The sequence below is a fragment of the Phaethon lepturus genome, unplaced genomic scaffold, assembly GCF_000687285.1.
Source record: "Phaethon lepturus isolate BGI_N335 unplaced genomic scaffold, ASM68728v1 scaffold47947, whole genome shotgun sequence".
NCBI lineage: Eukaryota > Metazoa > Chordata > Aves > Phaethontiformes > Phaethontidae > Phaethon > Phaethon lepturus.
Window position 1 is genome coordinate 1 of NW_010550680.1, and position 15,742 is coordinate 15,742.

The 15,742-nt window shown below is 38.4% G+C and overlaps 1 protein-coding gene across 1 annotated transcript; it reads left to right on the forward strand.

The window, feature by feature from the left end:
• Positions 1-228: 228 nt before the first annotated feature.
• LOC104614412 (scaffold attachment factor B1-like) lies at positions 229-12,760 on the forward strand (the record flags this gene model as incomplete). Its single annotated transcript, XM_010290622.1, has 14 exons — positions 229-278; positions 3,218-3,318; positions 4,763-4,912; positions 5,014-5,090; positions 6,021-6,160; positions 6,509-6,600; positions 6,996-7,102; positions 8,330-8,623; positions 8,914-9,051; positions 9,548-9,590; positions 10,954-11,075; positions 11,829-11,941; positions 12,067-12,118; positions 12,388-12,760. Coding segments are annotated over 14 exons (1,609 nt in total), but the record flags the coding sequence as incomplete, so codon positions are not given.
• Positions 12,761-15,742: the final 2,982 nt, after the last annotated feature.

The window sequence follows — 15,742 nt, forward strand, 5'->3', positions numbered from 1 at the left end:
CTTCAAAGGTTGTTTTCTTAAATTACTCTTACTTGTAAACGTCTTCCTAATGTAAGTCTGTTTAAGAATCTGACTTCATTATTCCTTGTCAGATTTCTTAAATCAAGTATACAAAGGTGTGTTTTCGTTTGCAACATTTTCTGGTAGGTATTTAATTTTAGCATATTTCGTAATTTATAGTTAGGCACTTTTCTTTCTGACTTGAACAATGTGGTGTTTTGTCTTTAGCCCTGTTGAGGAGGACAGAGATACAAAGATAATCTCAAAGGATGAGAAAGGTATGTTTCTTTTCAAAAATAGTACTTTAATGATTGCTTGGAGAAACTGTGTTTGTATTGGATGAGTTGTTTCAGTGGAAAAGTCTGTGCAGTTGTTAAATATCATAAATTATTCCCCTCTTTCTGGATGTTTTTTAAATCTATTTATGCCGAAAACCCTATTTTCCTTTTATGCATTTTTCAAGGATATCTGTGTCGTGCCCTTTTCTTTGTATCTTGATCTTCAAAGGTAGACATTAATATGTGGCAAATATGTCCTTCATGACACTGAAGATGCTCACCAAGGTTTTAGTGAGTCAAGAGCCTTTCATGATTGTGTTTGCTTTACTATACGCCTGTGGTTCTTCATACTGTCTTCTGTTTTGCTGAAATAATTTGGAATCTAATATTCACATATTTAAATGCCACAGAAACTTACAGCTTAATGTTGTCTTCAGATTAGATTGATGTTACTAAATCTTTGTCCATGCAGATCCTAATTACAGTGCAAATATGCATCATAAGGAAGGTGAAAATTTCTTCATCAACAGTGCCAAGTACCTGCTCCTTCTTTTCATCATACTTCTTCCTTCTAATACATCAGGCTGCTGAGTCTTTGCAGCTCACTTCATCTCTCTATTCCTTCCTACCTGACCAGGGCAGAAAATTCAGAATTGTCTGTTCACATTCTTCTTGCGTACTGTTGGCAGGTAGTTCAGCACTGTAAGTGAGGAGGTTCCAGCAATTCCTGTAATAGGCAAGAAACTCATTATGAGATCTGTCTACCGATCGGACGTGAAGAATTTCTTTGGTTTTAATTAGGTTTTACAACACAGACTGAACTCATTGTCAGTTGCTTTTTATACCTGTCTGTGCAAGCTACTGGACCTCACAGTCAGCTCCATTAGGGCCTGTTTACCCCTTGCTTACAGTCTGTAATCTTGTGTTCTCTTATTTCAGAACATTTACAGGCGTGTTTTGTGCAGGCTGTCATATATCCAAGGATTTGAGTGTATTTTTTTGTGTACTGGGAAAACTCCTCTTCAAGTTTGCATTCAAAACAGCCTTCAGGAACTTGGGTGTCTGATAACAACCTTGCCCCTGCATACCTTCCTCCAGAGGACATGCTGTGTTCCATAACATTTGTTTACATCATTTTCTAGCTTAGTAAACAGCACTGGGGAAAGGTAGCTACTTGATCATGTAACACTCTCTGCATGCAGAGCAAAGTGGTTGAGCCAGAAGAAAGGTGCAGAGCTATATACAAGTCAGTTCTGACTCATACATTGCTATTTCCACACCTGTATGAAAGGGTTTTATTTAGGACAAGGAGTTTCCCATGTTCCATGCATTCATTATAACAGCTGTATTAATAATGAATGTAGTAAAATAAATATATGAGGTCATAAGTCTGGTGGACTTGGCAGTCGATTTATGTATATCTGAAAGATCTATCGAGTGGTGAGGATTGGCTCCCAATACCTATGTCGTTCTAGTTTCTAAGTTAGAGAAGATTTTATAGATGCAGTCTTTCTTTGTCTTGGAAGTGCAGTACCATTGCAGGAGCACCTTTTAAGTCTTGGGGGAGGGCAAAAACTGGAGATGTTAGAACTGATGGAAGCTTATTCAAAAAGGATGTTAATGTAGTGTAAATAATCTAAAAAATTGTCAGTAAAATAGAAGAAAGAAGAAAGTGCTCATTTTTCTCCAGAATGCTGGTCCCAGAGTAACTGCAGGTGGCTGTTCTAAAATTCTAGAGGAAGAGTGTGGAGTAAAAGCATCAAAGCCTATGGCTCTGTTTTTTGGAACACCAGGATGGTGTATCTCCCATGTACTTGCACGCATAGCACGCCTTTTTCTGTGCAGTTCTGGAGACTAGAAGTTGACAGGTGTAGACTTAGTCTCCTTTCTACAAAAGACCTCTTTTTTTTTTTTTTTTAAGAGATTGGCACAAATGATTGCATGCTTCCGTAGGGAACTTGAATAAATATTAACAACAATGTTCTCTTCTGGAAGAAATGTCTCCCCTCAATGAAAGCAGTTCTGAGAAATTCCATATATCGCCAAAAAAAAAGGCAGGCAGATGGTTTGTAAGCAGGTAGCTGGACTGAAACCTGCTTCATTCCATCCATTGAAACCTATGGAACTGAACACTACCAAGACTGATAAAAAGGACAGTAAAGACATTTCAAAGGAGACTGGAAACAGTATTCTTGCACAAGTACCTCATGTTGAAATGCAGACACTAAAACTTGGAGTCAGCTCGAACACTTTTTAATCACATGACATTGGGTTTTCAGACTTTACAAGTACATATGCATTAATTAAATTACCTTTCTAGTTTAGATATGATGGGTGTTCTGTAGTTCTTGCATAGTTAAAGCTAGGTCTTTTCTGACCCTTGCAAGTCACAGTCTGAAGTCACAGGCTTCATAGCCCAACTGTGCAATCTGTGTGGGCAGAAATAGGAGAGAAATTTTCTTGCTTTTTTTATGGTGAATGTCTTTCCTTGACAGGTGCGGTTGATCTGCATCCCATCATCATTCCTTTGGAGTTGGGGAGATAAGGGGGGCAAGACATGAGCATACATGGGTTACTAACACAGTTCCCACAACTCTAGCAGGTGTTCTGTCTTTTGCTTAATGGGATGTATTCAGGCACATCCTGAAGAACCACTTCAGAGATGCCTTAGTCCAGTTTCTTTCTTGAAGAATGACATAACATACTTCTGTTGCCTGTATCAAAGCTTGTAGTTCTGTCTTAGAAGTTTTTGGACTTGTAATACTACTTGCCTTCAGGAATGTGAATCATGGGGGTAGAATGTTATGCACTGCATTTCATTTGCTCTATGATTTAAAAAAACAAAATATCTGTGCAACTGCTTTTTAATTCCAAGTAGTTGTTGAAATAATTAGGATTTGGGGTATGTTTTGGTTTTGTTTGCTTGTTTCCCTAATTAGGTCGCACTGCTAGCGGTTCTGGTAGAAACTTTTGGGTGAGTGGACTGGCTTCCACTACCAGAGCTACAGATTTGAAGAATCTGTTTAGCAAATACGGGAAGGTAAGGGCTTTTTTGTTTGGTTTGTTTTTTTCACTTGAAACTGTCTTAATAAGACTTCTTAAGCTCCTGTCACTGAAAATACCAGTAAAAGGAATCAAATTATCAAAAATACTGTGGGATATCAAGGAAAAAATTTCCAGAGTACACTCTGAATGACTGCTTTTTTTATTCAGTTGCTCACTTCCAAACAAAAATAAAATTCCATTTATGGTCCTTTATTTGAAACAGTCAATGACTGTTTACATGTACTTCTGTGTCCTGTGCTGTAGTATAGTATCTTCACCCATTGGAAATTCACAGTCAACAGTGAATTTAACATTGTTTATTAAAGACTTCCTTAGGACTAAGTAAAACATGCAATAAATGTTGAAACGTAATTATTGGGGAATATCTTAAGAATTGCCTCGGTACCTGAAGTTTTATTTTTGTCTAGAGTTGGCAATTGCTTTAAAAAGCACTTGTTGGGTAGTGTTGGGGGTTTTTTGGTTTGGCTTGGTTTTGGGAGGGGGGAGAGCAGGGAGGCAGGTCCTGCAGTTGTTACTCATGATGGACAAAATGTCAAGTTAAATCTCCCTGTTAGTTGGGAAATTGAAAGAGCTAGTTTAATAGAAGATTGATTTCAGAGACATCAGTAAGGATTTTTGTCAAACCTTTGAAGCCTATTTAAAGATGGTGGTCAGCAGATTGTGGTAAAAGAAAACTGTATGTGCTAGCAATCTGCTATTGAATGTTTAACTAATGAAAATACTCTAGAACGTAAACATGACTTTACAGTAGGTACAAAAATGGATTAAGTGTAGCACAGCTTTTGAGTTTGTCTGAAAGTCATGAGGCTAGTAAAACCTTTTTAATGTTCCTCAAAACAATAAAAATGCAACACTTTCCTTCCATTTATTTGTTCAGAATTCCATCTGGTAACCTAGAACATTGATCAGAGAGATGCACAACAAAATTTTTAATGTAATTAAAAACTATGCAGCAGCCAGCCTACTACTTACATCTGCTTAGATGCCATGGTAATGTTTAGTGGCTTAAATAAAATTACTGTTATTTTCTTTGGAGTATTAGCAGAGGCAAGTCTTCCAAGAAGTAAATGTACATCTGCAACAAAGCAAATGCTCAAAAGTATGTTCTTTATTCAGCTGTACTTTAAAATATGACATCTCTGTGAAATATGGTTGATTTCTGTAATACAAAGTGAGCTATATTGAATATATGAGCATAACTAATCAACATCTATGAAAACAGGTGTTTTATGTGGGCCTTTTCAAGTTACATTTTTTGGGGAAACTTCCTGTTTCTTAAGATTGTTAATCTCTGAAAAATAGAAGTTTCCTGAATGATGATGGACAGGAACAAAACTGTAGAAATGGAGCTTGTACTTCTTGCTGTTAAATGGTGGGCAGTTGTTACAGTGAGTGTAATACCTCCTTCTTTTGTGAAGGTGATAGGTGCGAAAGTGGTCACCAATGCTCGCAGTCCTGGTGCTCGCTGTTACGGCTTTGTCACGATGTCTACAGCCGAGGAAGCAACAAAGTGTATTACTCACCTCCACAAAACAGAGTTACATGGGAAAATAATTTCTGTAGAAAAAGTGAGTACTGATCATCAAAGGTATCCTATTACCATCAAATTGTACAAATGATCGAGACCACGACCACATTCTCAGCTGATGATGTGCAAAATAAATTTCAGGCCAAAAATGAACCTGCTGGGAGGAAGACAAGTGAAAAAAAAGAGAATGAAGCAAAGAAAGAAACAGTCAGTGAGAGGTACTGTTCTAAAAATTCTCTGTCCAAAGGTGTTTAGCTGTTCTTTAGTCTATGTTGATTTGTCAGGAGAAACAAAGTTACAGTAAGAATTTCTGTGGCAAACATTCAAAAAGAGCAATAGATGCATTTTTCCGACTTGTACTACAAGATAAACTTCTGTTAATGTTCAGTGCCTAACTTAATATTGTTTCTGTTACGTGCTTTAAGGTAGGCATTGGAAAATTGCATTTTCAAGCATACCTGTTAATTTAGCTATATTTGGTTTTAGGAAAGATTGTGGTGCTTTGATGTTATAAATCTATAGGCAAAGCCATTTGAGAATTTTTATCATTATGTCACTGCTGCTTCGTTAATTTTTTCTCTCATTGGAATAGGGCTTTCTCAGGTTGTCGTGGTCACAAACAGTTAAAGATCAGTTGTCCAAGATCCCGTTTCCAGAACGTGTTCCTCTTCAACACCATGCTTTTTTTCCCTAGTGTTGCTAAAAGTAACTGAAAAAGACACTTAAGATTGAGATACTAAGTCCTTTGATTTAATTACCTTCTTGAGGCATAACTCCTCTATTAAATCCTATTTGCTGAGAAGTTCTTGCCTTCATTTCACCTAGTTGCCCAACAAAATAATTCGCGTTGGCATTTCGTAATTGTCATGTTGTATAAGAAACTTCGTGGGTATTAAGCATATGGTGGTGTGAATTTTTCGTTTTATGTCCCATTGAGATATCTGAATCATGGCCAAGTTTTTATGACAACTGCACAGCATGGTCTGATTATTTTATGGTGTGGCAAGTTGTAGAAGGAAATCTTTGGAAATCTATTTATGACTGTCTTACCACATCAGAATTCTACTTTGTTACTGTGTTGCTAGCATTCTCCTAATTTTCTTTTCTTACTCTGTATTAATCTAATCTATATCAATATCTATCTATAGACCTGGCAGTGTTAAAAGGGATGAGAAATCTGACCAAAAAGATGATCCTAAAAAGACAGAAGACAAAGATGAAAAAGAAAAAAAAGATAAAGATGAACTAAAGTCTGGTTCATCGGATCAACCTAAAACTATTAAGTCAGGTAATTTGGCTATTCTTTTTTTCATAGAGTAAAAGATATGATGAAGTATGAATAATTAATTTTAGGTAGTTCTTTCCACAGAACTGCCAATATTCTAGAATTATTTCTGGTTCTTAGTTGGAAAACCAGAAGGTATAAAAAGGGGGAGGGGAAGAGTGTTTGACATTGTGTCATCCTTAACAGAAGCACTTGCAATAGATGTAATGAAAAAATTATTTTTTAATAGAGGGTTAAATGTCCATTTTCACATTTTAGAGAACATAACTTCTGGCATAGCAATGTGTGGTGTAGGTTATGTAGTTTGATTCTTTTTTCCATCTCCTTCCTCTCAACCCCTGATTTATTTAGGAAGTAAAGGAACAGAGAGAACAGTAGTAATGGATAAATCCAAAGGAGAACCTGTTATTAGTGTGAAAACATCAACTGCATCAAAAGACAGAGTAAGTAATGTTTCTGCATGGGAAACATTATGTGTCAGTTTTCCTTAGAAACGAATACTGAATCCTGCCAAGCTTACATGTAACCTATGCTTGTCGTACCGATTTGTCCAGTTACAGTTTCTATAATGTGGATTTAGATCATAATGAGTAAAATACCATTCATACAGCTGATACCATATTGAGGAATGAAATCCTGCCAAACAAACATGAGAAGGCACGTGTTACTCTGTTAATATACGGTGTGTCTGTAAAGTTGAAAAAGAACAACTTTTTTGAAAAATTACTTTGAGACATGATATGTATGAATGGAAATGCAGCTTAAAGTATTTTTTTGTGATAGTTGTCCTTTTATAAATGTATTCCATTAAGTTTCTCTGCTTCAATATTAAATACAGAGCATTAAGGGCCAGGATCGCAAATCAGAGAGCCGAGAGAGACAAGGCATTGTACCATTTGACAAAATTAAAGCACAGCGAAAAATGAGGGAGGCAGAGCAGCGCCGGTAAGAGCAACAGTGATTTTTTTTTTTTTTTTTTCCTTTCTTCCTAGAATGAATGTAATTTTGGTTTTATTAAAATGACTAAGAGATAAAGAGAGAGGTTTTTTGTTTGGTTTTGGTTTTATACACTTGTAATTTGTTATATGTTTGTGGGTCACATACCTATCGAATTGGGAAAGCTCCAATTATTGATTCTGTTAATACTAAACTTGAAATTGTGTTTGGAAAAAAGTGGTTTGTTTTTTGTTCTTTTTCCATTTTGTGGTTTAGATTGATTTCAGTATGCTGTTCTCCTTAGCTGAGTGTGCATTATAGTAGCGGTGAAATGATAATTCTAAACTTGACAGACTCAAAATATACAGGGAAAGACCAGGAGAAAAGTTGTCATTTTCAGAATAAGAGCTTGGTTTTCTTGTCATAGCATTCAGAGTCTCTATAGTGTTTGAAATAAAACAAGATGAATATTTTTGTATTTAAATACATTGGGTTTATAGAAAAATTGGAGGATTTTCCAGCAACTCTTCGAAGTTTCCACATTGTATCTTTTAAGTTAAGAACCTAATTTGGGTATTTAAATATTTTTGGTGGGGTTTTATTTCTGTTTTCATGATGTTTAATTACAGGATAAAAGGTGGTAAAGGCCATCCTTCAAATTCCTTGCTAAAACTGTGACCTGAAGTCCACGTTAAAACATTTTCCACACATTACAAAACTTTATTATTTAGCTAAAGTAAGTTGAGTTGGACGGGGAGAAATGCTTTCATCATTCTTACTGGAGAGGTAAAAGTTTCTCATGGGTAGATTTATGAGCCTTAGTGGAGTCATATTATCCAGAATACCATTCTGACTTCTTTATAGAGTTGGATATTTTATTTGAGTAGAATGAATGAGCTTGGGGCATTTGGATTCAAATTCTCCTTACCATATAGGATTATTTGCCCCTACAGGTAAGTTTTGTGGGAGTAATATGATCAGTCTCTAAATACAAGTAATTCATGTGTACGCTGAATGTCTTCCCTCCATGCCCTCCCTCCCACCCCCCCCAACTTCCCTCAGGTATAATTTCAAGGATCTGAGGCAAGTTTGCAGTCACTGTGATTTTCGTTTTTAATACTGCTTTTTCTTTTTTTTATTTCTTGGGGTTCTTTGTTCCCCACCCCCCACCCCCTTTTTAAATTCCTTTATTTGTTGAAGTATTAGATCTGTCACCTTTTGTTTCTGTTAAAATAGCACACGTGAGCGTCGAGAGAGACAGCAGCACCTGCAGACTATCCGGGAACGAGAAGAAAGGGAGAGGCTTGAGATTGCACGTGAGAGACTGGAAATTGAAAGGCAGCGTCTTGAACGAGAACGGATGGAAAGAGAAAGACTGGAAAGAGAACGAATGCACATAGAGCACGAAAGGAGAAGAGAACAAGATCGTATTCAGCGAGAAAGAGAAGAGCTGCGACGCCAGCATGAGCAACTGCGCTATGAACAAGAACGTCGGTCTGCAATGAGAAGACCATACGACATAGATGCCAGGTAAAGCCAGCAAATACAAATGATGCAGGTAGAAAACATTGCTGCCAGATTCTCTCTCATCACCCTGTGCTGTAAAAAGCTATTTGTATGTTCTCAGCTTCCATTAATCATCAGTTGTCGATTGCATTGAGAGGATCATGTTTTAATAGCCCCAGTCAAACTATCCTCTCTGAGGTTTTTCAGCTCCCTTTTGAACTTAATTAACCTTCTTCTGGTTTGCACAGTTTGGAGGGAGGGAACAATATCAAATGTCATTATCTTAACTCAAATGAGCATGTTCTTTCTTTCAGGAGAGATGATCCGTACTGGCCAGAGGCAAAACGAATGGCAATGAATGATAGATACCATTCAGATTTCAGTCGCCAGGATCGCTTCCATGACTTTGATCATAGGGATCGTGGCCGTTATCAAGACCATTCAATAGACAGGTTGGTGTCTTACCTCCACTGTTGCCTGAAATCGCAAGACAAAAATTTATTTAATGTCGCATTTTGCTGCCGTTACTGTGTGTTTGGTTTGCATTTTATGTTTTAAGTGTGGCTTAGTGGCTGTGGACTTTCTCTTACATCACTGTGAAGAGATCTGTACTGTGCCATGAGTTAAACCTTCTGGCAAGCTTCTTCAGAGTGTTCTGCTTGCAATGCTATTTCACACATTGTAGGATTCTGAAAAATTTCTAAATAATATTGTCGGCATCTAGCATCTTAATGAGCATATTCTGGTTTATACCTGAGAACTAACTGGATTTTCCAGGAATCCAGAATGTGTTACGGTTTCCCTATGTTCCAGCTGTTTGTGCCTTTTGTAGATGATGTTGGCACTACGTGGAATCAGGATTTTTCATCTGTGTTGTTACATAGATGGATTTTTATAGACTGCTGTACGTTTTACTACCACAGTCTGATTTTAGTTGTCTGTTTGTAGGAGAGATGGATCAAGGACAATGATGGGAGATCGAGATGGACAAGTGAGTCGCTTTATAAAGCTACAGAAACATCTTAACTTCTTATAACCTAGTTTTCTATGGTGTGTGTCAGATTAGATTTCAGTTGTTAAGAATTATATCTCCCAAAATATCTATTGATAACCAGATCGTTCTGCTTTCTTTAATAAGATGAAATTTAGTTCAAAGATTTGTTTATTGTTGAAGTTAGATATAGTTATTCTCATAAAAATCAAACAAAACAAGCAACTTGTGTCAAAAAGGTAAAGTATTTCAAAAGATTATAAAGGACACATAAAATTAACTCTGAGGTTGCATGGAAATAACAGCAAAACTAGTAGACGTGTTTGTATGTTCTTGAGGGCGGGGGGGGGGCAAACCTTCAGGGCACATTAAAGCAGTGAGATCTTAATTTTACGGAGTCATGGAATCCTCAAGTGCCCTTTACTGATGGCTAAGCTGTAAGACTCAGAGCAACCTGAATCGGCTGCAGAATTGGGCAGAGGGGAATGTCATTAAGTTCAACAACGAAAAATCCAAAGTCCTGCTTCTGGGGAGGAATAACCCTGTGCAGCAGGTTACATGCTTGGGACCAACCAGGTGAAAAGCAGTTTTGCAGAGAAGGATGTTGGAGTCGTGGCAGACAACAAGCTGATCACGAGTCAGCATTACACCCTCCTGGCAAAGAAGGTCAGTAGCATCCTGGGCTGCATTAGGAAGAGTGTCACCAGAAGGTCAAGGGAGGTGATCCTTCCTCTTTACTCAGCACCCATTTGGCGTACTGTGTCCAGTGCTGGGGTCCCCAGAACAAGAAAGATAAGAGTTTACTGGAGTAAGTGCAGCACAGGGCCACAAAGATCATTAAGGGCTTGGAGCATCTTTTGCATGAGGAGAAGCTGAGTGAGCTGGGACCATTCAGCCTGGAGAAGAAAAGGCTCGGGGTTATCTTATCAATGTGTATTAATACCTCATGGGAAGGAGGGTATAGAGAAGATGGAGCCAGGCTCTACTCAGTAGTGCCCACTGGCAGGACAAGAGTCAATGAACACAAACTGACACATGAAATTCCATCTGAAGACAAAACAAATTACAATTTTTACCTTTTTTTTTTTTTTTTTTTTAAACTGTGAAAGTGGTCAAACAGTGAAACAGGTTGCATGGGGAAGTTGTGAAGTCTCCAGCTGTGAAGATACTAAAAATCTGATGGGAGACTGTTCTGGACAGCCTGGCCTGGCTAACCCTGCTTGAGCGGGGGTGTTGGACTAGATGATCTCAGGAGGTCCCTTCCATGCTAAATGATTCTGAGATTGAGTAATTACAGCTGAGCAACTTCAAACAATTCAGAAGTTTGTTTTGGGCAGTCCTGTAAGTGTTCTTTGCCTTTTAGCATTATCCAGATGAGCGCCATGGAGGACCAGACCGTCATTCACGAGACTCTCGGGAAAGTTGGGGTAGCTATGGGTCTGACAGAAGAATGAGTGAAAGTAGAGGGATACCCCCCCAGTCACGGTTAGTATGCTTAACTGAAAACATTTTTTCTTGTGCATCTAAGGAGTATTTCCATATGTGAAAGTAGGATGCAGTTTTTGGAAGTACGATTCTTTTTTTCCAATTTTAACCCATGAGTCTGTTCTTTTTGGATGAACTACAAATGAGTAGCTCTTTCAGCTTGCCCTGTGCATGAAAACATGCATCTTGGCATAGTATTTTTATTTTTTAATAACCTCACATCTGAAAAGCTACATGTTTTCAATTAATTTTACCTAACATTACTATCAAAACTTGATATTTTCAGGGTAGTAGTTTCTCCCCAGTTTGTAGTTGTTGGAAGCACAATCCTGTCAGTCCTTTGAAAGGAAAACAAGTTAATAAAATGCTTACAGATTGGGGCAGGGGGGGTGTTCTGAGGTTTTTGTGTTGTGTTTTTGTTTTTTTAGTAAGTCCTATGATGAAGCCAGCCTACAGAAAACACCAAAAGTAAATTGACTGGTCAAAACAACAAGCTAGGATGTTTGGAGTAAACTGGGACATCAATGTAGCATAAACCAGATTAAGAAAATCTTATTTTCTTATTTGTCATGTTAGTTGGGTTGAACAGAAGGCTTATTCCTGAGATTTGACTTAATGGATAGCAATATAAATACAAGATTTGCATGTACATTGGTAAAGTATTTGAGTAATTTTGTGATTTAGTTGTTTTAATTGAATCTATTTTGTGTGCTCTGGCTAATGTGGGAAGGTATGAATTTCATACTTTTGCAGGGATGGACGTGACTGGGGAGATCACGGTCGAAAGTTTGAAGGACATCAAGATCGTTCATGGCAGAGTAGTGTGGATGGAGGAATGATAGGACGGGATCATGAGAGATGGCAAGGTATGCTTCTTGCACAATAGCTCGTTAGTTGTGCTATGTAAAGCAGAAAGTACAGGCATTGTTATCCCTGGAGATGAAGTAAAACTATTATTGTGGATATAAAAGAAGCATTTGGACTTTTTTAGGTGGAGGTAGAGGCAGACCTGGCCATGTGATGCATCGTGGAGGCATGTCAGGGTAAGAACTTCAAAAAGAGCAAAGTGTTTGTTTGCCTTTTAAGGGGCATCTCTTCTATTTAAATTGGCCAAAGAAACATTTTACAGGAGCATCAGTTATGCAATTCATTATTTAACTGTCAAGGAATAATAAAATATTCCCACGTTTTTTATGTAGCACTCTTATTGAAGAGTGAAAAATCACACAAAAAGTTTTAAAAGAACACCCATTATGTCAGCCTGACTACCAGAGTGACAAGAGGAAATTAAAATGTCTGAATCACTTTCTAGGCGTGGAGGTTTCATGCAAGGTGGCAACCAGAGTCAGATGATGCATGGAGGAGGAGTGCAAGGAGAAGGATTTGCTGGCCAGGAGAGAGCAAACAGACCTAATGATCCTCGTTTCAACCGTCGCTACTGAATGTGTTTTAATTTTTAATGCAAGGTGGCAACTGAAATGAATCTGTTGCCCAGGGTTACCATTAATTGTAACTTACGGGCTACTGTAAGTGTAATTTTTTTTTTTTTCTTAAGCTGCTGCCATATTATGTCACTCAATCCTATGTGAACTCATTTGTTTTGTAATGTGTTGTTCATATTCCATTTAAAATGTTTGTTAATGAAGCATTCCATTTTCCATAAATAAAAGGCAGTTTACAGTTAATTGCTTTGTTTCAGCAGTCCCTGGAAAACTAGTTTATTCAGCTATATGTTAAACCATGTAACTTTCTTTCAAAGATGAAGTATCAAAATGCCTTACAGATGTCTCTGCACTTCCGGTTGCACACAGCTCTCAGAAATACACTGAAATAGCGTGTTACTTCAGACATGTCAAAATTAACTAGCATACATGCTAGCATGAGAGTATGTTAGTAGATTGGCAGTTGTCAAAGTTTGAACACCCTGCCACTGCAAAATTGACTTAGGGCCCTGTAGGGCAAGTGTTTTTGTTGTGGTTTTTTTTTTCAACTTGTCTCATGTTGGTAGGTACTGTGCAACATAATACCCTTCACTCTCTGAAAAAGGCTACACACTGAGTTACCAGCACAGCTTCTGTAAGAGCAAATGCACAGGTACTTGTGAAAGTAATGACTTTCAAGTGCAAGTCAGAATCATTTTTGTTTAGCTTCTCATAGATCAGGGTATTACAAAGCTCCACCAATTTCAGGCCAGTAATTTTACCAAGCAATCCATAATTTCCTTGGAGAAGTAGATTAGAAACAGCCATTGATTTTTTCCCATCTTCAGAGATTTTTTTATTTTCTCAGTTGCCTGAAGACTTTGTTTCATTCATTTCCTACAAGCCTGCATTGTTACGGAGAGTGAAACTCCTTAGGTCTTTTTCATCAGGGTTGAGACTTCCCACACTGGAGGAGGATCCCTGTGGACAAACCATCTAAATTCTAAAAAGCTGCTTTGATTGCAGTGAGGAGTTGCCTGAGGCTGTCTGGATCACGCTGACATCAACTTGAGTGTAAAAGTTTTTGTTCTAATGGTGAAGCTAAGGCCAAGAAAGACAAGTCATTTGTTCAAGAACACAAACTAGGAATGCAAACGGAAAGAACAGATTTCCAGACTTGCACTTAGTAGCAACTAGCTGTAGTAATTCTGTGGGTCTGGCTAGAATCCAGTGCCTCCTTGCTTTTAATCCTTTAGATGTTCACCTACGATACAGAGAAAGAAAATAAGAGCAGTGATTCCCCCCAGACCTGCTCTGCTTTGTCTTTCCCAATTCAGATCATCAACCATTAAGCATGAGGACAAGTGCATCACTCCCACTAGCTAGAACCGCTATGGCTGTCCCTATTATTGTATCTGGACCTTCTCTGCGGGAATTGTATGGAAACATGAAGCTCCAGAACAACTGACTTGTCCATTTGTAGCTTTAAGGAGAGCATCTTTCCTTGTCATCGGCATGTATGTAGCATCTTAAAAGGGGTTATGGGACTACCCCTCCAGCTAGGGCAGGCTCTATTTACAGCACCACACAGTCATTTATAAGCATGAGGAACATTGCCATCTCCTGGTCTACTATTTAAGGAGTTTGGAGAAGTCAAGAGAGTCATGCCTATGACCCAGACTCTTGCATCAACAACCTATATAGATACTGATACCAAAGGGGTAGTACTTTTATCACCTGGGGAGACAGTTACTCTAATAAAAGAAGCTTTTTGACCACGATAGGGGGAAAAAAACAACAAACAACCCATCAAACTGGAGCCTGTTATTATTTCATTATGATGTTTACTGCATCTGAAAATCATACTTTAGGACAAAGGCTTTTTTCCCCCCCAAGGTTTTTAACTGAACTGCATTTCCCTCGAATTCTGCTAGATGACTCCACTGACTACATACATGTTTCTGACACGGTAGCAGCCGATCACTCAAACCTGATACCCGTCTAGTGTTTATTAAATTCAGTGCATGGAAATGATCAGACAAATTCTGGTTTGGGGTTTGTGGGCTGTTTGTTTTGGTTTGGTTTTTGACTGGTGCAAAGATTTCTACGGGCTATTAAAAAAAAAAACAACCCACAGCATAGTTGGAGACAAAGCTAAACAGCTGCCTTCTATTACCCAATTGCAAATAAACTCAGGATAGAGACAATGTGACCCAACTTTAGCAGAACCTCAGAATGTCCACTACTGATGTAAATTAATCACAAACAAACAAACAAGCAAATTATTTTAATACTGCTTATGCCTACCTTACTCATTAACCTTGCTGACTCTGCAAACCAGTTGGGAGTCTCAGCAATGGAAGAACAACTTCCAGATCAGTCCCAACCTTTCTGGTCTTTAAAATGAAACCAAGTGAAACATGCAAGCTCTGTGATGAAGAGAGCAAAGTAATTGCATTCAAAGGAAGTGGAATAATCTTACTAACTGAAAAGAAAAAGCCAGGTGTGTTCTGGCATCTAAGGCACTACGGCTAATTGTAATTTCCCAGCAATTTCAAGCTCACATGTGAAACCCATACCTGCCCTGCAGATGGAGAATGAATGGTGGTAATGAGTGTGCAAGCAAGATCCTAAGCATGTGCCTGTTTCCAATTTAGCTGTGCCTTCTGAGGGGAGGTCTAGTTACCGCAGTGCAGCAGAGTAAGCTGCTTGCCCTATCATGTTTGTCCCTCAGAATTTTGGTTTAGTGTTACTCAGTGTTGCTGTTGTGGCCTCTCAAGTGGGTAGTGCAGGTAAGAAATGTTTTTTTTTTTGCACAGGAGCTATAAAATGGCAGACAGCTCCTGTTTTACAGCTGGAGTTGATTTGATTATGTACTGTAACTGCTGGCATACCCAGGAGCCAGTCTGCTGAACAGCAGCCCTGTACAAGTATCTTAGCTCTATTATTTTCTGGTGTGTGTGCGTGGGTAGTTGTGACAGAAAATTCTGCTAGAAAAGCTGTGCTGCTTTGAGGGCAGTTGCCATTGGGAATCCAAGGAAGACATGGGGGTCTTGATAGAGGTTATTGAGGCTCTAGAATGAGGTGAAGCATCTGGCACACGCATGACAGAAAGAACAGGAGGAAAGGGGCCTACTAGATAAAGGGCTAAAAGTAAAACGAGACTTGTCCATGGGTTTGTAGGGAAGAGCTCACAACAAAGAGGGAAACAAATGATTTATCATCCCGTAAGAGAGGATACTGACC